Source organism: Phalacrocorax carbo, chromosome 3 (assembly GCF_963921805.1).
Source record: "Phalacrocorax carbo chromosome 3, bPhaCar2.1, whole genome shotgun sequence".
Taxonomy (NCBI): domain Eukaryota; kingdom Metazoa; phylum Chordata; class Aves; order Suliformes; family Phalacrocoracidae; genus Phalacrocorax; species Phalacrocorax carbo.
In genome coordinates this window covers 2,454,956-2,477,094 of record NC_087515.1, presented here as the reverse complement: position 1 = coordinate 2,477,094, position 22,139 = coordinate 2,454,956, and the positions used below count along the sequence as shown (strand labels likewise).

At 41.8% G+C, this 22,139-nt stretch overlaps 1 protein-coding gene across 1 annotated transcript; it reads right to left on the bottom strand.

Moving 5' to 3' along the window:
* Positions 1-1,600: 1,600 nt before the first annotated feature.
* LOC104044750 (sulfotransferase 6B1) lies at positions 1,601-8,758 on the bottom strand. The gene is made up of 7 exons (XM_009504624.2): positions 8,511-8,758; positions 6,933-7,072; positions 6,175-6,264; positions 5,418-5,544; positions 4,534-4,628; positions 3,884-4,040; positions 1,601-2,926 (listed from the first exon to the last, which is right to left on the bottom strand). The coding sequence occupies exons 1-7, from the start codon at positions 8,710-8,712 to the stop codon at positions 2,796-2,798; spliced, it is 942 nt and encodes a 313-aa protein (XP_009502919.1). The 5' UTR covers positions 8,713-8,758; the 3' UTR covers positions 1,601-2,795.
* Positions 8,759-22,139: the final 13,381 nt, after the last annotated feature.

Genomic DNA, 22,139 nt, shown 5'->3' with positions numbered 1-22,139 from the left:
AGAAAGATGTTTTTTGGTTTTGGACAATTGGTAAGGATCTAGCAATGACCAAGTTTGGAAGCCACTGCTATTGTGTCAGTCAGCTATGTCTTACCTTGGAAAAAGACTCCCAAGTTTTTCTGAATTGATTCTCACTGCCTTCACCTCTGCTTCCTTTTCACCTCCTCAAAATGTTACTCATCCATCAAGTCTCCTTGCCCAGTTCATTTTCTGACATGGCAGCTTGCCTTTTCCACCCTCCCCTCTCCCACCTCCTCACCCCACTGAATGTAAGGGCCCACAGAGTGTCTTTAATGGAGCAAAAGAACGTGAGGTTTTACTGCTTTGAATAGCTCTGTCCTTCAGGGTGAGACTGTAAAGGCAGAAAGGGACTGAACCCATAGCCCTGACATGACACAGGAGAGGATAAACTTCCAAAGCACATCGTGGTCTTGTTTTCCATCAGATCAGCAAGGGCATGTCTACTGTTTATTTTAGTTTAGGTGTTCTCTACCTAGTTTTAATCTTGTTAGTTCAGTAGAGTGGTGGTGATGTAGTATTATTATCTGAGGAATTACCGGTAGAGCTTCTGCTTCCCTGTGAGCAGTGTAGCACCCGGTCTTTGCAGAGATTGTCCCCAGACTCAGTAACAACTACCTCCATAATGTCCCATCCAAAAATGCTGCAAGGCTAGCCGTTTTTGAAGATCAACAATTTCCCCTTCTTAACTAAAGTAAATGTGCTACTCACATTTATTTCTCAAAGCCCAGTGTGCCTGGAAAGCCTCACTGCAAGTGGAGGCTGTTGTGCAGTATCCGTGTCCGAAAATTCAAAAGCTGCCATGAAATTGCAGTGGGATTCAGCCAGTGAGGATGCGGAATGCGACTCTAAAATCTGGTGTGGATCTAATCGGGGAAAAAATATCACTTAAGGAAGTCAGGCTTGGTAGAGTCTTGCCTGTTACATAAACTGGACTGTCGGGAGATAATTTAAATAATGCAAGAATTAACACAGACGGGATCAGTAAGAACATGGAAAGTTGGTCTGCCATATTCCAAGATGCCTACAAGTACAGATCTAGAAGAGACTTAATGTGGCTTTCTAGTCCCCGCCCTGTTTAATTCAACGGTATTTAAAGAGCCTTGTTTTGCTGTTTTTCCAGAACATGTGGCTGAAGTGCAGTTGGTCCCTGGACAGGTCTGGAGTGCCGTGTCCACAGTGCCAAATACCAATGCCAGTACGAAATAGCTGAGCATAGTGATGTCTCACACAACCACCCTTGACAATCCTATCTTCTCAAAAGAGCCAGTTTCAGCAAATTTTGGCATCTTCAGTTTCAGAGAATTTCCAGTTATGGAAATGAATCTATTTCAGTGTTTAAATATTAATTTAAGTTAAAGCTTAACTTTATGTAAACCAAGAATGAACAAAGGGAATGCTTAGTTTTGTGGCAAGAGCGCTCCACTGGCATTAACAGTGGGAAACATCATCTTCTCTGATCGCTACATTTTCTTTTCCTATTTTATGGCTGGAGCATGGAAAACATAAAAGTGGTTCTTAGAAGTGGCACGTAGGTGTATAGATTAAGGACTGTATTCAAACACAAGAAAAAGACATTCACTTCATGATTTTGCTTTTTACTAACCTTTATACAGTTAGAAACATGGTCTTTGGTGGAGCAAGTGCAAATATATGTGATATTAAAAAGAAAATATTTGGGATTTTTGTGATACAAAGAGACAATTATTCATGGTTATAAATAACTCGGCACTTCACAGGCTGCACCTGGAGGACTGCGTCCAGTTCTGGTCACAATTCCAGAAAGACACAAACAGACAGGAGGGGGTCCAAAGGGGAGCCCCAAAGATAAGAAGACTCAGGGGGGACCTAACCACAGCACTCCAGTACTTAAAGGGGAGGACGGAGGGTCACTATTCATAAGAAGCCACGTGGAGAAGACAACGAGCAATGTGTACAAGTTGCACCATGAGAGATTTCATCTCAGTATAAGAAATAAATTCTTTACAGTGAGAACACTCGCTCACTGGAACAACTTTCCCAGGGATGTAGTAGAGTCCTTATCGCCAGAGGATTTCAGGATGCAATAATCTCATCTAGGCCCCCTTTCCCATGAAAAGTTGGACCGGATGATCTTTTGAGGTCCCTTCCAATGCAGGCTGTTCTATGATCCTATGAAAGCAGTGCCTCCGAGTGGATCTCGCCTGTTAACCCCAACCCTGGATCTGAAATCCATCCTGAAATCCTGCATTCAGAGAGAGTAGAATCCCTAAGAATACTGATCCCTGCTCCCTTTCATTCTCCTCCCTCTAGCGTTGATCCAGTTTGTGCTGAAGTCATGGGGAAGGTATCCTTTGTCATTAATTAAGGTTGTGTCAGATATTTTTGCTAGTGACCTTTTCTGTGAAGATGTTCCCTGATTTGAAACTTTTTTGCAACGACAACAAAAATCTACACACTAAATAATTATAAGTAGTCTAGAAAGACCGAATTTGGCTAGAAAGAGAAAAGGGGAGTTTTCTTCCACGTGGCAGCTGCTGAAACAGGGCTGTTAAGTTTATCTGAATATGGTTAGTTGCCATCTTATTCAGCAAATGAGTGTAGCCAAAGCAAGCCAAAGATCTCACGTTTAAGACAAACTCCCACTATTCACCATTGTCACTGTAAAGGCCGCTGCAACGTGATTCTAAGTCATTCTAAGGTGCTTGGATCATTTGATCTAGTTTTCTAGTACAGAGCATTCAGACGATCTGAGAGTGTGTTGGAAAGCTCTTGCTCTAACCACTTTTCATTCCTCTTCAGGCTTTGCAGTACACTTCGTACTTTAACTTTGTTCCCAGTTTAGTTCCTCCGACATGTTCTTCAAATGCTTTGTCCATTTGCTTATTCTGATCTTCACTGAAAAGATTCTTCCAGTCACTTATACAACCTTCAAAGAAGCAAAGAAACTCTTGAAAAAACAATAAATTTTATTTCTTTTTATTCTATAGATCTGTCGTTCTCATTCCATTGTACGCCAAATGGAGCTGATCCATTTTTCAAGGTAAAACTTCACTCGTTTTTGCACCGATAGAATTTTGTTAAGTCAGTGGAGCTACAGGTCTGTGAAACTGCTATAATGCAAAAGAACATGCTCCTGCTCAGGTGCCCGTGTCCAAAAGAGCAGCCTGAAGTCCTGCTTCCCTGCAGCTCTCTACTCCAGTCTGTTATGACGGACAAGGTGGAAGATCATAAAGGCTTGATTAAGAATCATCTGGCAGGAGGCAGAGCTGGATTTCTGCTCCCTTGGCAGCTTCAGATTTTATCCACCAACTTCTTTAATGTAAAATGCAGAAACAGATTCTGACAGCCAGGCTGGCCCTCTCACGTCTGTGTCCCCTGCACTACACTGCAAAAGTAGTTCCTTCTTGCTTTCCCTTCTCTATGTACCTGATTCTTACGTGCTTGCCTTACTTCTAACGTGTGAGTGTGAACAGGAGAGTGGCAGTGGCCGTTTCAGGAGATCCTACACTCTCCTAAAAGGTGTGACCATGGCACTCAGGCTGAGTTTGGCCCAGTTTTCCTTGCTCAGGTAAACCTCTAATGGTTGAAGAATCAGAGAACTTGGCACAGAGGTGGAGAGGAGTTCAGATACATGACAGTTTCTCCTTCCTGCCAGTCATCTGTGGTCCTCTCAGATTTGCTCTGTGTGATTTCTTCTCTGCTGCCACAGTCTTCCTGGGTCTCTTCCTCACCAGTGCTCCTTGACTAGTCTTCTCAAGCATAACAGTATCAAGCATAACCTGCTTGATACTAGTCTGTGGCACTAATATGTGTGCAAAAAAGCAGCAAAGGGTGGGTGGCCCAGTGGGACATTTCCACCTCTGGACTTCTTGGACCTTCCTACCTTTGCGAAAGAGAATATTGCCAAATGCCCCATGGGTCTTCTGCGAGTTCGTCTTCATTGACTGGAAGCTGCTCCTCTCTACCACGCTCTGAAGTTCTTTCTCAGTCACAGAAATCCCAAAGAAAGCAGCTATGTTTTTCACACCCAGGACCGTGTTCTGAAAAGAGGAAAGTAACACACCACAGGACGTTTGAACAAATTACATGGCTTCCTGAGGTGGTTGTACTCCCCTACACCTCTCTGCTGGATACATATACAGAATATTCATAGAGTTTGGTGTTTCTCTTCTCCATACTTATTTCAGAGGAGATATGAGCTGTCTTCCTATAGATCGCAAAAGATTGTACGTGACTTACAGTTCAGCAAAATCTACATTGTTGAATATGTAAAAGCTCCCAAAAAAAACTTTCTGGGAATTTTGATTTACAGCGATTTGGGCTTATACCACAGCTAAAGAGAAAATGAGAATCATTTTCACAAACAACATTTAAAAAAGACTTAAGTTTGAATTTCACCTTTCGTTCTCTTACGAGAATCTACCTCATACAGCATCAAGCAGTTTGAATGCACTACATGGATATAATGGTTAATTGGATGAGGAACAAATGGTCTTTGAAGTACAAAATATTGGTAACTATTGCTAACCTCACCTCTTTTAGCTCTTCATAGGTTATTGTCATAACATTTTCATCAGCAGCATATTTGTTCCATTCAGAAAGGTATTCGAAGTAGCATCCCCAGGGCACTAAATAAAATAAAAGAATTCTAAGATTAAGCATAAACGAGGATTAGACAAACTCCTTATGAAACCAACCCATTTTGACTCCTTAAGCTGATCCCTCAGCCATGGGCATTATTAATCATGTCTATGCCAGACTTTACACCCTCTGTGGGAATTACAGGGTTTTGCTCCAGGCTGTTCTGGCACGTGCACATGTCTCAGGCACATGAATCCATTTGTGAATCGGTACAGTAAAACCTGTTAGCATTTCAAGAGAGATGTGAGTCCACCAAAGAGCTATCAGTACTCAAAACGTCTCGCAGACTCCCTTAATCCAGTTTAAAACCCTGTTTAACCCTCCCTTCTGCTGGCCACGTGATGTGCCAAGCTGAAGAATTTATGCAATTTTAAGCTAGTGGGATTATTTTCTTTCTTTTTTTAATGCAGTAGACTTAGTCCAAATCATTCCTCTGGTCCAGCTTGACGTGGAGGCATTCAGATGTCCGCGTGGACACGAGAGGACAGACATTGGAGAGGAGGGATGAAGGGGATCCAAGGTAGAGATAAGGAGGAACTGCTTCTTCCAGAGAAAATATCTGTTTGTGCAAGTTAAAGCAGTTGGTGGAAGTGCAGTTTTGAGAAGGATTTATCCTTGGGCAGTAAGGCAAGTACTGTAAACTTCCGTTCAAATTTCTAACTTTCTGTCTTTAATCTCTGCTTTTGTACTGTAAACTAAAAAATCCTAGTGGAGCAAGGGCTTCAGACAAAGTCAAAGCATTAAATAATTGACACAGACAGAAGAATATACTATACTTTTCTTCGTCATGAAAGCTGTGAAGAAATCATCCCAGGTCTCATAGGAGGGAAGAGGAGACATGTTATTTGTAAAATGGTAAAAAGATGTAGCTACATCTTTTGGATTGCGAATCAGCAACAATATCTAGAAAAAAAAAATATTTTATTTGTAGAGAAAGGCATGACGGACTATAGTATGAAGGCAACAATAATCTACAATTGCAGTTTGGGGAATTTCTAGTATCTTGTATAACACTTCCAGAAGTAGAAATTTCATTCTAAGTTCAGAAGGTGAAGTATTTCACTTTGCTTCAGTACCTGGTGAAGATGATGGCCTATAATTATTAAACTATCTTTTACAGATTAATCAAACGAATTATGCAGACTCTAAGCATGTTTTGCCCAATACCAGCATCATTCATCATTTAGGTAGTGGGGAAAAAAAAATCACAAAAATAAAAATTATCTCTGAAACCTGATACACTGAAGCCCTCGTTTGTGACACCACCGTAAAATGCCTCCCATGGGAAATTGTGTCAAAATACATTTTACTGCTGGAGGATTTGTTCCGACCCCCCGTCTCGCTTGTGGAGACTGACACAAAGGTGTCAATAAGGATGAACGGAGATTAAGTGAAATGAATGGTAGTGCTTTAACAGGCATGGAGAAATGCCCAGGCTTAAGTATAAGAGTGACTCTGAAAATGGGCAGAACTGGCTTTAAAAAATGATTCTGTTGGAGCGTTTGCTTTCAAGACAGTAAAATCAACACTCACCTTGGCTTTATTTTTGAAGATTGACCTGGGAAGATTTTCAGGAAGGAGATGAGTAAACATAACTCTTCGAGAAGGTAATTTGTTCATTCGCTTTAGTAATTGGGAGGTGGAAAGCAGACAGTTCAGTTAGTACAAGTATTCTTTTCATCAGGCTATGATAAAATATTATCTTGCTAAACTTATCAATGGCTATTGGCTGATAGAAGTACTTATTTTTTGTGACTGTTATCCTGGCATCTTAGTGGACTGCTCTGAGTAGCTCTAATCTTCAAAAGCTCCTGAGAACAAGCACTTGGAAGAAGATTATCCATTGCCAATTCTCTTCAGTGATAATAATTTAACATGTCCCGTTAGACAGGGACCAAACCTAAAGGTAAGATGCAGACTCTGACCAGGGGTATGTGACAGCTGAAGGATCTCAAGGAGAGTGAGAAGGGGTGAGGAGCAAGAACTAGTGAAAGAGGCAACAGCCAGTATTTCGGTATTTGACATTTCATTAAATTCTTCTTAAATACAAAACATGCTACGTTGACTTTCTGCAGTTCTCGCATATCTAATGAGTACATGGTCCTCTCAGGCCCTCTGAAGTATCCATTTATCCCTCAGCATTTGGCAACAGAGATGAGATTCACCCTGACCAGATGCCACACACAGAGAAGTGGGAGAGTTCTTATCAAACTGTGGAATATTTCACACACCACACATTCAGTATTTGAACCACAAAATTTTGACAGCTTTCATATATTCTCTGGGCCCACCTCATATTTCCCAGTGTCTCCAAATTCGAGGTAGGGGAATTCTTCTACTTCTTCAGCATTCACACTGCTTGCTTTATTCTGTGTTTTCTTTTCAAATATGGCTACCAGATCATTTAAGATTTGACCTACCCAGTTTGTGCCTGAAAGGGGAAAAATACAGGATTTTCTGTAAAGCCTTTAGAATAAAGAGAAATGGATTTGCCAAGAAAGCCAAGAGGTAGGTAGCATTACCAGGTGAGTTGCCTGGTCTCCTTTCATGTGGTACAATCACAGCTGACTATCTGGACAATCGCCTCTCAGGGTCCTACCTTTGCTCTTTAAAAGGTTACATTTCTCCATCTCAAATGGCTGAGTACATCGTAAATTAACTTGTATACTATAAATTAACTAATAAAGAAAAACCACTAATATGCAAATAGGAAAACATGCATTAATGTAATACATTTTTACTGTGACAAATATAAGGGGGATTGAGGTGATAAACCTGTACCTCAAAAACTAGTATATTATATATGTTTTCTGATGTGCTGCATGGGATTGTCTTGGGAGGAAAGATGGGTTGCAGAACCTCAACACAGGGGCAGAACCAGATCTGAAAACTGTGTTGTATGTGCTCATTTTCTTTACCAACAGGCAAAAATTCTCTAAAACAACATTTCCCCTAGACATTTATTATATCTTTATTCAAAACATAAAAGAGCCTGTAGAGAACTCCCATCTCTAGTCTACCATTTCCTGACTTCTGGACACTGGGTTCCTCCATCTTTGTCGCTCCAGCCTTAATAACCGTGTTCTGGTGCATAGCAGTTCTTCAAAATGAAAACATGAAAAAAAAGCAAAACCTTTACAATCCTGTCAGCTGTGACTATGTACTGTACTGTACTATATCCAGTTGCTGGAGGAGAGAAACAGCTACATTAAACTGGATACGAGGCCCATCTAATCCAAGCCTGTAGCTCCAATATGGGCCAGTATAGGGCGCCTTCAGGCAGAAGGAGCAACGCCAGCAAAAACCTCTTGACTCAATGTGATCACTCCAAGTGTTACAAAAATAATTTTTATAGTTATGGCTTTCAGATATTCTTGACACCTTTGTGAAATAAACTAAAGAATATGTAGCGTAGCATGTGAAGGTACCAAAAGCACCATTCTGTGTAAAAATATTAACTTTAGAAAGTTATTATAAAATATTAACTTTACAAATACAAATGTAAAAGCAGATTCTGCAGTATCAGGAGATCTAGCGATTTCTGGTGTTAGAACTGTATTTTAATTCTAATTTGTGCATTTAACTTCATAACTATAAAAAGTAAAGGTAACAAAACCTTTTACATGCTATAGAAAAGAAAATCAGATGTCTTCCTCTCAGTCATTTGAAAAATTCCCTATATAAAATCTTCATGGTTAACATAGTTGTGCTTTTTGAGAACAAAATTAGTTCTATAAAATTCTGTGAAAATTCTAAATACATATTATATTTAGTATACTACATAATATTATATATGACATAAATATATTTAGCACAAACCTAGTTATTTGCCACTACATAACTTTATGAAGAAATTAAATTATATTCACCCGTTTTGGGGTATCCTGCCAAAATGATATCATCACTTCTGGCTTCGAGGGACTCCATGGCTCTGAATACTTCAGGACTGCAAAAAACAGCAGGGTAGAGAATCCCCTTGTAAGAAAAAAGCAGTTCGTCACGAGCCATTGTGTTAGCAGCAAGTATTGCCTTTTCTACAGTATCAGTAAATTTTTTCCTGGACTTCTCCATTCTTCTCTTTCTGTCACGCACAGGCTCTGTCACAGTGTGAAATGCTCTGCAGAAAGAGAGAGTCACAGATTACCCTTTAATAGGGGGTTGGGTTGTGGTTTGGGAGGTTTTTTTGACCCCTTGAACAATGATTTACTACTCTTTCTGAAACTGTAATGAAATACGCAACTCCAGTCAGAGACCTTGCTGTTTGAACCTTTTGAAATCAACAGAAGTTGAGCATAAGCAAACAAGAAAAACAAGAAAATGCAATCACTTTCTGGGTTAAAAGGCTTAACTAACTTCAAAATGTCATGCCAAAAATACATAATTAAAGCAGAGTTTAAAAAGAATATATTAAAATAGAACAACATGAAGTGCAGTACAGAGTTCTGCCTTTCTGGTGGTTACATAGAAATGACTCATTTATACATGTTCTTTCCTTAATGAGCTCAATCATTGTTTAACAACTGATCAGTCATTACTGAGTTGGTAATAATACAACCTTAGCTGCGATGATTAGCATTTATAATGCATGTCAGGTGTTGAGCTTCTGACTGCACTGACCTCTGAAAAACTGGAGTCAGGTCCAGGTTTAATATTCAAGTCTGTGGCAAGAGGATGGATCACAGAATCCCAGACTGGCAGGGGTTGGGAGGCACCTCTGGAGCTCACCCCGTCCCACCCCTGCTGGAGCAGGCACCCCCAGAGCAGGGGCACAGGGCCGCGGCCAGGCGGGGGGTGAATGTCTCCAGGGAAGGGACCCCACAGCCTCTCTGGGCAGCCTGTGCCCCTGCTCTGGCACCCGCACAGGGAAGGGGTTTGTCCTCATGTTCAGGTGGAGCTTCCCGTGTTCCAGCTTGTGCCCGTGGCCCCTTGGCCTGGCGTTGGGCACCACTGAAAAGAGCCTGGCCCCATCCCCCTGACACCCGCCCTTCAGATATTTATAGGCATTGATGAGATCCCCCCTCAGCCTTCTCTTCTCCAGGCTGAACAGACCCAGGTCTGTCAGCCTTTCCTCCCAAGGGAGATGCTCCAGTCCCCTGATCACTTTCGTAGTTCTCCGCTGGGCTTGCTTGAGCAAAGGAACAAGGAAATAATTCCCTCAAAAAAACTCATGCCAAGCACCTAAATACCATTCTTCCTTATCTCCATCTTTTGAATGCTGCCTGTTGGGCATGTGGAGCAGAAGGACCAGCGACTGCATACCTGTATGCTTTTGCCACTTGCTCACTCTGAGGGATTCACGCCTGGACCCTGAGGCATGCTGCAGTGCTCTCGGGGTGGCCTAGCCCTACATTGTGATATCAGTTTTGTTCAGTCCATGGAAATCTTTTGCTTTTCCCCTTCATAGAATCATAGAATCATAGAACCGTTAAGGTTGGAAAAAGCCCTTAAGATCATCGAGTCCAACCGGTAATCTATCACTGCCAAGTCCACCACTAAACCGTGTGTAGGCATCATCTAAACTGAGTGGATGCCGTATGACTCTTCCTCGATCCATCTGTTGAAGGAGATCTGTGCCATAGCCACGTGGCACCACCCTCATCACTTCACTGATGTTTGCTAAAAATTGCTGTTCTACAAAATAGCATCTTTGCTGATTCTTGAAGTGTAACCAGCCACCTTAGCAAAACAGAAAAGCAGCTTGCCTTCATTTTTTTTTCCTTTACCTTCCCTTGGCATTAAACTGTTATGGATAGAAGATAAGATGATGTGCTTAATCAGTATTTTTACCTGCTGGCAAAAAACCAAAAAGGGTTGGGACAGTATGCATTCCCTAAGGAAGGAAAAATGGGGAAAATGGTATGTAAATCATTAATGTATCTCATGCAATAGCATAGTGTTGGAATGGGATTTCCATGATAGAAAGACAGCTCATTTCACTCCTACACTCCTCTCATCACAGGACAGTCCAAAGAATCTTTGATGGAGAAAATCCAGAGGTTCTCTGGTGTATTTTTGCCAGAGAGGGCAGTCAGGCCAATTATTCCTGGGAGGCTTGTTTCATCCTTAGGAACAAAAAAAAAGCCCCAGTATTAGTGGAGAAAAACCAATTAGAAGACATAAGTCATGAGGAGGGATTTTGAGGGGAGGTAAATTTCTTGGCAAAACAAAAAAAAAAAAAGAAGCAAGATCAAGATTTAGCAATGTGACCCTTTGATACAGCCATCTGCCACAACACCCGAGCCAGGAGATGGGAGGAGCATGCCTCACACCGTACGCGTTACGCCAGAAGACCCTCTGATCCTGCCAGATACTGAACCCAGAGTCTGATGGAAAACATCAGTTGATTTAAAGTTTCTAAGAAGCAGCTTTAAAAACATGGAGATTAAAAACAGATTAAAGGATTTGGTAACCTCCAGATTAACGGTATTTGTTGTTCAAGCCACCACAGTGCCTCTGAAGGTTTCTGACTTCCCATACTTATAAGACCTGCTTTTTCCTGATTGTGGAGCTTTGCAGAAAGAGGCTGGTGACCTTTTCTGTGGCAGGTACAGAATGGGTGCCCTGTGATAGGTACAGGGGACAGCCAGCTGACAGTTGCCTAGTGACCCATTCCCTATTAAGTGAAACAACAAAGCAATACCCTCAAAACTTGTGCCCTCAGGTGGTAAATGAGAAGACATGGGTTTCTATAAATATTCCTATATCTGCATTAATCTCAGTAAAAGTCTGGAGAAGGCTTCCATAAATTAGCCCTCCAAAATGACCTGATAAGATTTAAGATTGATCCATTAAGGTTGATCCATTCATGAAAGTGGCCTCAATCCCCCTGGTCGTCCATCTTCCAAAAAAGCCTCAGGGAGAGGGACGTTCCCTGGGATCCTCAGAATGAGCCCATGAAAAGTACGGCTTAAAGTAGAATTGGCTCTATGATGGAAATGCCACATATGGCATTTTTCCCTTAGAATAATGAAGCGTGTGCCTGATCAGAGGGGAGTCAAAGCCTCCAACCAGAGAGCAGGACGGTAGGATGCCTTAGGTTATGTGAGAAAAGCTTGTCTGTACACTGACAAGGGAGCACAGAGAAACAGTGGAAGGGGGAGACCAGATAAGTGGCTGGAGAGCTGCCTGGAGAAAAAGGCCCTGGGGGTGCTGGCTGACAGCCGGCTGGGCATGAGCCAGCAGTGCCCGGGTGGCCAAGGAGGCCACCAGCCCCCGGGCTTGTGTCAGCACTGGGGTGGCCAGCAGGGGCCGGGCAGGGATGGGGCCCCTGTGCTCGGCCCTGGGGAGGCCCCACCTCGAATGCTGGGCTCAGGTTTGGGCCCCTCGGGACAAGGAGGCCCTTGAGGGGCTGGAGCGTGTCCAGAGAAGGGCAGCGGGGCTGGGGCAGGGTCTGGAGCACAAGTGTGCTGGGGGGAGGCTGAGGGGGCTGGGGGGGTTTAGCCTGGAGAAGGGGAGGCTGAGGGGAGCCCTTCTCGCTCTCTGCAGCTGCCTGAAAGGAGGGTGTAGCGAGGCGGGGGTCAGACTCTTCTCCCTAGTAACAAGTGACAGGATGAGAGGAAATGGCCTCAAGGTGCACCAGGGGTAGTTTAGGAAAAACTTCTTCACTGAAAGGGTTGTCAGGCCCTGGCACAGGCTGCCCAGAGAGGTGGGGGAGTCTCCAACCCTGGAGGTATTCAAAAGAAGGGTGGACGTGGTGCTTGAGGATATGGTTTAGTGGCGGACTTGGCAGTGACAGGTTAGCGGTTGAACTCGATGATCTGAAGGGTCTTTTCCAACCTTAACGATTCTATGATTCTATAATACCCTGCCCGGATCCTCGCAGCAGCCATCAGCTCATTAAAGGCCTGGTTACACAAGCCCAGAGGAGCACAAGGAGACAAAGGCAGGTAGGAACCCAGGTTAAGGACTCGGACTAAGGGAGACCCTGTCCAGGCCCTTTCTAGGGCTGTCCCGGGCAAGCTTTAGTCCCAGTGTCCAGGTGGGAACGTGATCCATCAAGATGATCGGTGCTGGAGCACCTTGTGAAGACCAGCAGCGGCTGCTGCCGGGGGATAGGGGCACATTAAGGGATGTGTGTTTCACCCCCGAAGGAAGGGGAAGAGCCTTTCATGACTGGACAGGACTTAGGTCAGGAGTACACGCAGGTGTGAGACAACTGCCACAAAACAAAATATTTACCAGCCTGCATGACTCTATTGTTATTTACTTAAAAGCACAGGAAATACTGAAACAGAAATGAAAAATAATTAATCCTCAGTACATGACCCCGGCTGATTTTCCTGACTACTCTAAAAAACTGTTTGAGCTGGGGTCTACTCTGTTGTAAAATTTTCTAGGATCCTCCTTCGTCTTTTGTTTTCCTCCTGAATTGCAGAGTCGTCTTCATGACAGTCACCCTCCCTGAACGGGACAAAGCTGGGCACAACGTCAGATTAGACAGATTAGACCACTAACCCTTGTCTACACAAGTATACCCAGCTCTGTCTTTCCCAAAATTTCCCACATCTCTTCTAAACTTGCCTCTTGCATCTATTTTTGAGCCTCAGCTTTGCTGTCTCTTGAGAGTTTCCACTCTCTTAATCCTCTCTCTGGAACAAGGTAGGAAATAAGCAATTTTCCACAGCTTTCATCATCTCTATTCATGTATTGGCTAGTTGCCAAAGTACAGATGCTAAGGTTAACTGCCCTCTCCGTCCTGTTAATACTCCACTAGGTAATAAGCAAGAACATGCCAGTAAATGCAGAGAATTTCATGACACACAATGCTGGAGAAATCATCTTTTTATACTAATCTGAAGATGTCAGCTCTATGTTAACAGACTCCTGTTTGTGTTAGATACTGTCCTACGCTGGTGGTCAGGACAGTGGGAGTAAAACACCAGTAACCATGAGCGAATGTATCCATTAAGAAAGAATACAATACCTCTTCCAGCTGTGAGGTCTTTGAAGAAACAGGATTCATAAGGTGGAAAAGGAAAAAAGAATAGGGAAAAAATGGTAATAAAATATCACTAAATCTTTTGGATTTCAGATAAATAGCAGTATCTGGAAGATATAAATTAAAATACATAAACAGGAATTAGGAAAGGGCTGTAATGGAAAAATAGCAATGTTCATTTTAAGTACCACAGCAAAGATTTCTTGGACCGTGTACATTAATCTTGAAATACAGGTTTCACTTTATAGGCAGAATTCAAATTATTTCACTGTCCTTCAGCTTGAGGAAAGTTTTCAAAATTTACTTACTGAGCACATGTAAATCAATTATATAGAAACTAAGGGTAGTTTGCTTGGCATGAAGTTTTTCAGATATTTATGGTGAAAGTGGTTTCATTAAAATAGACCAGATAAAACAATAAAATGATCAAGAAGGGTCACATTCGGCTAAAATGCTAGTACTCTTTGCAGGATGACTTGCACTCAGAATCTAGCCTCTTGCAACACCACAAGTAAATGGTCCCAATAGGAGACTAGTAAAAAAAAAATCTAAATTGGCTTGAAAATCCACTGAAGTCAATACATCTATAAATCACTAAAAAAGCCCTCATTTTAGCTTTGTTCTTGAAAATGGACTCAGGTAAACTTTCAGGAGCCCTATAGGTACATATAAGTCATCTCAGGTCTAATTTCTTCACCCACGTCAATAAAACTCAGAGAAGAGAGAAAGTAGAAAGCATAATTAACAAAACATTAGTGTTTTGAAACCCTCTGCTGACTCAAAGGATTTCAAAACCCTTAGCAAAAACTTCAGCTGGCAAAGGAGAAATTCCTGAGCTCTTTCTTGGGACCAAATACTGTCTGTTTTCAGTAACCTTAACCTAAAAGCTCTTAATGACAATTGTTTAGGGAGAAAAATTGTCCCCTGATCCATTTCAAAATATGAGTTCATGTTTCTTCTTTTATGTTAATAGAGAAATCTAAAAGTAATGGGCAGGATCTCGGTGGGGGAGAAAGAATCATGCATCCTTTTGGAGTCAAAATGGTGGAGCCTGTTGAGGCTAAGAGGAGAGAGGGGACAGGAGAAGGAAGCTGAGATTAGACTGGGAAGGGGAAAAGTTGGAACAATGCAGAAAGATGGGGGAAAAGGCAACACCTCCAAAAGTTCTGAGGAAGGATCTGGATTCTGACACACAACAGCAGAAGTTTTTGACTAGCACTATCTGTATCGACCGTCCTTGTGTGCAGCTCCTACAGCAAGGTCTCTTCACATGTGGCGACTGAACTGTCCTCTTGCCCCTGGGCCTTGTTCCTCTGCATGTGTAATACAGCGTATTAGCCAGACAGTGGTCAGAAAACTGAACTAGTCATAGAGATGTTGCACCTCCTTATGAAAAAAAAAACAAAACACCCTGGCTTTGGAAAGCAAATAAATATAAGTATTTGCTGTTAATAAGTAAATGTTGGGCATAAGAAAGCATCAGGGTAGTAGTAAATTGGTTTGTGGGAGGCGCAACAGAAGTTCCTTACAGGACTATCTCCAGCATTTCATCTTGTGTTCTTGTGTTACATAGTCTTTTTGTTTATCTTTGCATGAAATGTCTCCTTTGTAACCTCGACCGAATAAAATCGGACCAAATTTTGGGAAGTGTCTCGCACAGTCCTTCTGAATCTTTTCCTCCTTACAGGGCTGTGTGGATTTATTTTGGTTAGGGAATCCCTGCAGTTGCCCATAGCACTTCTTTTATAAGTATGTATTTCATATGTCACAAGTTCAGTTGAGAAATTACATATAAGCTTCAGTGCCCACCTTGTGTTTCTCAGGATAGCCAATGTCAAGGTAGGGAAATTCTTCTGACTCATCTTTCTGATGATCTGCTTCATTTTTACTGGTTTTTTTTGCAGCTGTTAGTATATATTTGTCCAGTTTGTACCTGGAGGCATGAAGAGTGGAAATGCTTTGAAGACTCTAGGAAAAGTCTAGCATGTAACATATGAAATGGTGCATGAGGGGTACCAGTGACATCTCGCTGGGAAAACAGAAGAAAATATCTTTAGGTGTAGATATTTACACTTAAAGAGATGTTGAACAGCACCCAGAAATATGACTGGTCTGTGGCATTTAAAATATTGCTGAAGCCTATAAAGAGGTAGTTGAGGCCTCTTCTGCTCTGGTAGAATAAAACGAGGAACTATTTTACTGGACTTGTATCAAACTATAAAATAGGAAGAGACAAAAACGTTGATCATTGTTCCAATCAAGTTTCCTTAGTTCTCTGTCCTACTGCTAATTAACAAGACGGTTTTAAGAAAGACATTGACCAGTACATCACAGGGTTAAAAGAGTTTAGTTAGATTGCATAGGAATATTAGTAAAGGCCACAAGGAAATGTCTTGGGTTTGCCTCAAATTAAGTTTTCTAGCCGATCCTCTTCCTCACCTGCCAAAACTCACCTTGGCTCAAACTGGCCCCAGAGTAACACCCGGTCAGTGGAATTATCATAATCTTGAACTTTTTCTTTTGTCAGATCCAGTATCGATATGAGCATGTGTAAATCATTCCAACTTTGAAGGACTCAGGTAAGGACTTGTAAGAGCAATGTTAAGGCTGGGATGAGCGCAGTATGAAAGGGATGTGTATCTGGAGGCACCCAGAGAAACAGCAGAACAAGGGTTAAGAGGATGGCCGGTACGGATGAGGAAGGAGACTGTTCACAGCAATGCAGCTGCGGGATGTGTTCCTTCTGTCAAGCCCAGGAGGCCAGTGCTCTGATAAGAACACACCACCACAACTTGCCAGCAGAAGACCCTTCCTTCACTGTAACAACAGAAGGGTGGCAACAAGGTTTAAGGATGGGGAACTGCTGGAGCAAGGCCAGCGCAGAGCTGCCAAGGGGATCAGGGGCTGGAGCATCTCCCTTGGGAGGAAAGGCTGAGAGACCTGGGCTTGTTCAGCCTGGAGAAGAGAAGGCTGAGGGGGATCTCATCAATGCCTATAAATATCTGAAGGGTGGGTGTCAGGGGGATGGGGCCGGGCTCTTTTCAGTGGTGCCCAACGCCAGGCCAAGGGGCCACGGGTACAAGCTGGAACACGGGAAGCTCCCCCTGAACATGAGGACAAACCCCTTCCCTGTGCAGGTGCCAGAGCAGGGGCACAGGCTGCCCAGAGAGGCTGTGGGGTCCCTTCCCTGGAGACATTCACCCCCCGCCTGGACGCGGCCCTGTGCCCCTGCTCTGGGGGTGCCTGCTCCAGCAGGGGTGGGACGGGGTGAGCTCCAGAGGGCCCTTCCAATGCCCACCAGTCTGGGATTCTGTGAAGGTTATGGCATGCAGCAGACTTGTCTAACATTTATAGAGGCTGAAGTAAGCAAAATTTGGGACCCAAAGCATCACACTGAACTAACCAGTCATCACTCCCTACAGGGTAAAAAAGAGCTGTCCAAAAACTAGTTTGTCACCACCAATCAAGAACAACCAAGGTACGTGATAGGAACTCAACTTATCCTTCGTGTCACATGCCATAAGTGACCCTGGCTACACCATTCAAGTACAAACACCCTGCTGCTTGCAAGTATACAGGTATGAGAGAATGAATGCAAACAGATAAAATAAACTTTGAGGTTTTTGTAAAGTAGATATCACCTTCCTCTCCCTGAGGTCTTGCACTGATTTTTGTTACCCTGATTTCCTACACACACACAGATACTGGAAAGATGTTTTCATTGTGGGATAGGCTATATTAAGCAATTATTAAAATAAAGGATAGCATTTTACATTCTGGAAAAACAGATGTCCTTAAAAAAATGTGTATTCATTTATTTTTGATAACTCCGGATATGCCCAATATCCACATACATGGTCCTTTTCAGTCTGAGTTCCTGTGCAGTCTATGGTTTCTCGAGATAAAAAATGCTAAGATTTGCATTTTTGTAGGATGCAAATATTTAATATGTATCTTATAGGGAGGGGAGAGAAAAGTGTACAACATACAGTATTGCGTATGAAGAGAAATTAGATAGTTTCACACCAAAATTCGTGGTGTTTTTTAAATTTGCAAATAGGAATATCATTTTCCTTTCTCATTCATCTCAAATAAAACTGGAAATAATTCATTAGAATTTCATAATTCTAAACACAACACCATAACTGCATTAGTTGTAGCAATTGTTATTGCTGCTGTTGTTACTGTTGTCATTGTTATACCTGTTCTGATTATCAGCATTTTTATGGCAACCTCCTTTGTGCAGCAAGAAAAACCTACCCGATTTAGGAAAGCTTACCAGGGTAACATCATCTCTTCTGGCTTCAGAGGACTCCATAGCTTTGAATATTTCAGAAGAGCAGAGTAGTGGGGTAGACAGTCTCCCTGGAGGTAAGTTCCAGTCTGTCAACAACATTGTTTTTTCTAACACGTCAGCTACAGCTATTTTGTACTTTTCTATTCCTTTCTCTTCCCTTTTGCTTTCCAAAAGTCCCTGTTGATGTCTAATCATGGGCAGCAGAGGCAGGTACAGGTTACTTATTTATGGGTTATTTGCACCAGTGTGTGTTTCTTAACTCCTCCCTTCCTAGCCTTTTGCAGAAAAAGATCCTGAACTAGCTGCAGCTGGGTCATTTAAAATTTTCTCGTTGACCTCACTGGGAAATAAATAGAGTCCAGAGGAAATATAAAGGAATCTATTTGTTTTTAATGATGACTTTACTCGCAATAAGTTAGAGTGCTAACACGCAACCTGCATCTTCAGGTGTTCATTCCAATTTCATCACTGTTGACATGGCCTCTGGCACATGTTCATTGGACATGAGATAATTAAGAGCAATTGAGCTTCAGACTTTGACTGTAAGTGAATATGATAACATGGTTGGCTCATCCTGGGAGAATGTGGAGCTTTTTTCCAAATAATCTGGAGGGAGGAGATTTAGAATACCCAAATTTGGCAAACAGAATACCAAACTGCTTGTGATGGTAGGTTTTCAGTTGACTTTGGCAACACCAGAGCTTTGGCCTGGGTATGCAGATCAAGGTAGAGAGGGTCCGGAGGACAGTAAGGAGTGCAGCGGGAATAGCAGCATGTTCACAGGGCCCTGAAAAGAGATTTGGTGGCTGATAGACTGGACACTCAATGCAGTGTCACTGAGGGTCAGATCAACGGGCTCAGTGTGATAAAGGAAGTAGATCAACGGGCTCTAAGAAAAGCACACATTGTGCTTTTTCAGATGTCCACTTTTACCTAAACAGTAAGATCAGCTGGAAGAGCTTGGGGGTTGGACTAGATGATCTTTAAAGGCTCCTTCCAACCCAAACAGCTCGATGAACTAGTCAACATTTTGTCACCACTTGAGCAGTAAAGTGTTCCAGCTTGGCATGGAAAGATGCTAGCAGGTCTGATATACAAGGATGGTGTAAGTGTATCAGCTGTACTTTGATCCCAAAGGTAAACTAAAATGTTTACATTCTGTAAACAATGGTCCATACGTAAGTGCTTTAAATGGTAAGCTAACCATCTGGACTGGAATTTATTATTCCAAGTGTTACATAAATGAAGAACTGCCATTCTAGAAGCACGAGAAGACATAGCTCTTGAGTCATCCTAAAAACATCTAACCAGTTCACGCAAAACCCTGCTGCAGTACCACTGTGGTACTGAAAGCTAAGAAGATTTCAAAGGGCAGCATCAACCCCGTGGAAGAGAAATTCTCAGAGGACTGTTAAATACAATTACTTCCAGATTCAAGACGTCCTTAGGTCACAGGTTGCTGGAGACTGGGAAACTATTCTAAGGACTTATCATTATATGCTGGATGTTCGGTTGGCCACACCTGTTCACAGGATGCACAGCTAAATGCAACTTTGCTCCGTTTTAGGATGGGATATTAGGATCTCAGATTCTTTAAGGACTTCATTTTAACTTGGCCTCATGTCACAGGAGTCTAGCCAGAATCAATATTTATCCTGTAATGGATAAATATAATATCTGATCTAAATTATGGCTTGAGATTCAAGATATATTACATTATGCAAAGTTTGTTTAAAGCACAGTTAAGCTCATTCTCATGTTATGGTTGGTGGAAGGATCAGTTTTCAGTCTTTTATTTCACTGTTCTGTTTGCTTAGCTGACAATTATATTTAAAAATAGCAGGGTTTAGCCTACTCTAGGTGGATGTACTCGTGGGGTCTGTGAGTACGGTTTCATATTATTTTATGAAGAATGAATCATGTCAATTCTGTCAATCATCCCGAAGACTTTCAGGCTAAGAATTTGACTTGTTGCCAAAGGCTATATTTTTATGAGAATCTGAGTGAAAATGATCTTGCCACTTTCAAGTATGAGAAAAATGGTTGGGAAAATAGTTTCTTCCCTCCTTTTTATGGCCAGTATGATTAGGACTTTAATTACTGAAGTCATGACTCAAGCCTTTCCTTAGAGCTTTAATAGGCATGGTATAATTCATGTGAGTTTTATCCAGCTGTATTTTCTTCTGCATGCTCAAAAGAGTAAAATAACATAAAAATTTTCCTCTACAGGAAATGTTATCATTACTTATTATATAAATGGTACAAAATTACCAGAATGGAAACCACGGCTACGACTGGCCCACTGGTGCCTTACTTGCATAGGTAGCTCAGCTGAAGTACCTCACTGGGGCAAGGAGTAGAAATTTGACCTCGTTACTTGCCAATGAACGCAGAGCATTGCACAAAAGCCCAGAGGGCTATGGAGCACGGGAGCAGCCAGGAGCAGAAGAGCTGGGTCCTGTCTCCTGCTAATGTCGGACACAGCTGCAATCCAATCAGAAGTGAAACCTCTGTCACATATTTGATTCTTAGCATCAAAAGGGAGGCCTTTTTTAAAACAGTTCAGCTGCTGAAATAGCCAGAAGCAATATAGGAGCAGTGACACAGCCTTTTTGTAATGGCAGATATTTAAGCACATTCAATAGGGGAGATTTTCTTTAGCCAGCTTTGCCCACTCTGCAGCACAGAAGCGCAGCGTGACTGAGGTTGGAGAAGTCCTCTGGAGGTCATTTAGTCCAACTCCGCTGCTCAGAGCAGTCACCTAGAGCAGGATGCCCAGGGCTCTGTCCAGATGGCTTCTGGATATCACCAAGGACAGAGATTTCCCAGATCAGATCTTCACCATACGATACACATAAAGCATACTTGAAATATCGTATGATGAACACTATCTTATTGCTTAGGTAGTCTTACTAGCATGAGTCACTGCAGAGTTACTCAATGTTTATAGGAGATATAGAATGTGCACCACTCAATGTATATATATTTCATACATATATATGTGTGTGTGTGTATATATATACTTTTTAGATATATATTTATGTGAACCATTTTGGAACATAGGAACAATTTGGAATGAAACTAGTGACATGGTACTGGTGAATTCGTATGCAAAGATACAGAGGAAATATTATTATAAAACTGCTCTAGAGCATTTCAGAGTATTTTCTGATCAAACTGTTTCATCAGAAAAGTTCTCATGAGCTGTACTGCTGATACCTAAAAGGAAAAAGCAGATTATGGATGACGCATGACATGAATCTCATATTCTGAGAGGGCAGATCTACCTGCTGTCTTCCATACCGAAGACTATAAGGCTGGAGAAAGTTTCAGGCACTTTGATTTTAAAAAGAAGTGAAATGGAATAGGATACCGCCTGGTCCCAACGATAACATTCTAATGAAAGTATTTTTATGGGAATGGAATAATTTTATTAGAATTGAATAATTTTATTAGACCCTGCTGATCTAATTAGGCTTAGAATTCTTTCACTCGCTGCATCGTGTTCTGGACACCAAATCAGCTGAATGATTTTGTTTGAGCCCATTACTGCCCTGAAGCTGATATTGAGGAAAAATGAAGACAAAATATTTACGAAAAGCAGAAATGTTTCAGCACTAAGAAATGATTTTAGCTTCTTTGCTTTCTAATATTTTATCATTTTTGCCCTGAGGCCAAAAGTTTATCCCACTTTATATGGTAATCCAACAGAAGACCTTCTTCTAACAAATATTCTTCATCTATGTATGTAGAACACCATAATAACAAGGCTACTACCGGTCTTTTCAGAATTCCACAGCTATTAAATGAATACCATCCCCAAAACTTTATTTTCATCAACATCTTCACAGTTTACATCACATGTTCAAGAAGACATTTTACTGGTATGCAACGACAGTTGTATCTTTGGTAATTTGTCTTTGCAGAAGAGAGAATATTCTCCTTCTCTGTGGCATTTTTTTCAAAGACCAGAAGTTACTATATTCAACAATGATTTGAACACCTTCCCATGTTACGAAGAATTCAAATAATTCAACTATTTTTTTGAGCCCCAGAATCTGGTTCTGAAAAGTAATAGGTTGCATCTACTGCTACTATGTCCTACAATATCTGGAAAATGCAATGATTCTGTGAAACAGGTAAGAAATGGTTTTAAAAAAACACCACTGAGCAACTGCATCTCCTTGTGCGTTTTTCCTGTATAAATGGGTTATGAAAAAGCAGAGATATAAGAAATTATGAAAGAAGTATAAAAAAAAAAGG

What these genes read in the sequence shown, in the direction of transcription:
- LOC104044750 (XM_009504624.2), bottom strand. Translation starts at nt 8,712, where the DNA reads ATGGAGAAGTCCAGGAAAAAATTTACTGATACTGTAGAAAAGGCAATA. An exon ending in GGCAGGATACCCCAAAACGG is followed by an intron (nt 7,073 to 8,510) that starts GTGAATATAATT and finishes TTCCCCTTTCAG; the next exon opens with GCACAAACTGGGTAGGTCAA. An exon ending in AGCTTTCATGACGAAGAAAA is followed by an intron (nt 4,629 to 5,417) that starts GTATAGTATATT and finishes TATTTTATTTAG; the next exon opens with TGCCCTGGGGATGCTACTTC.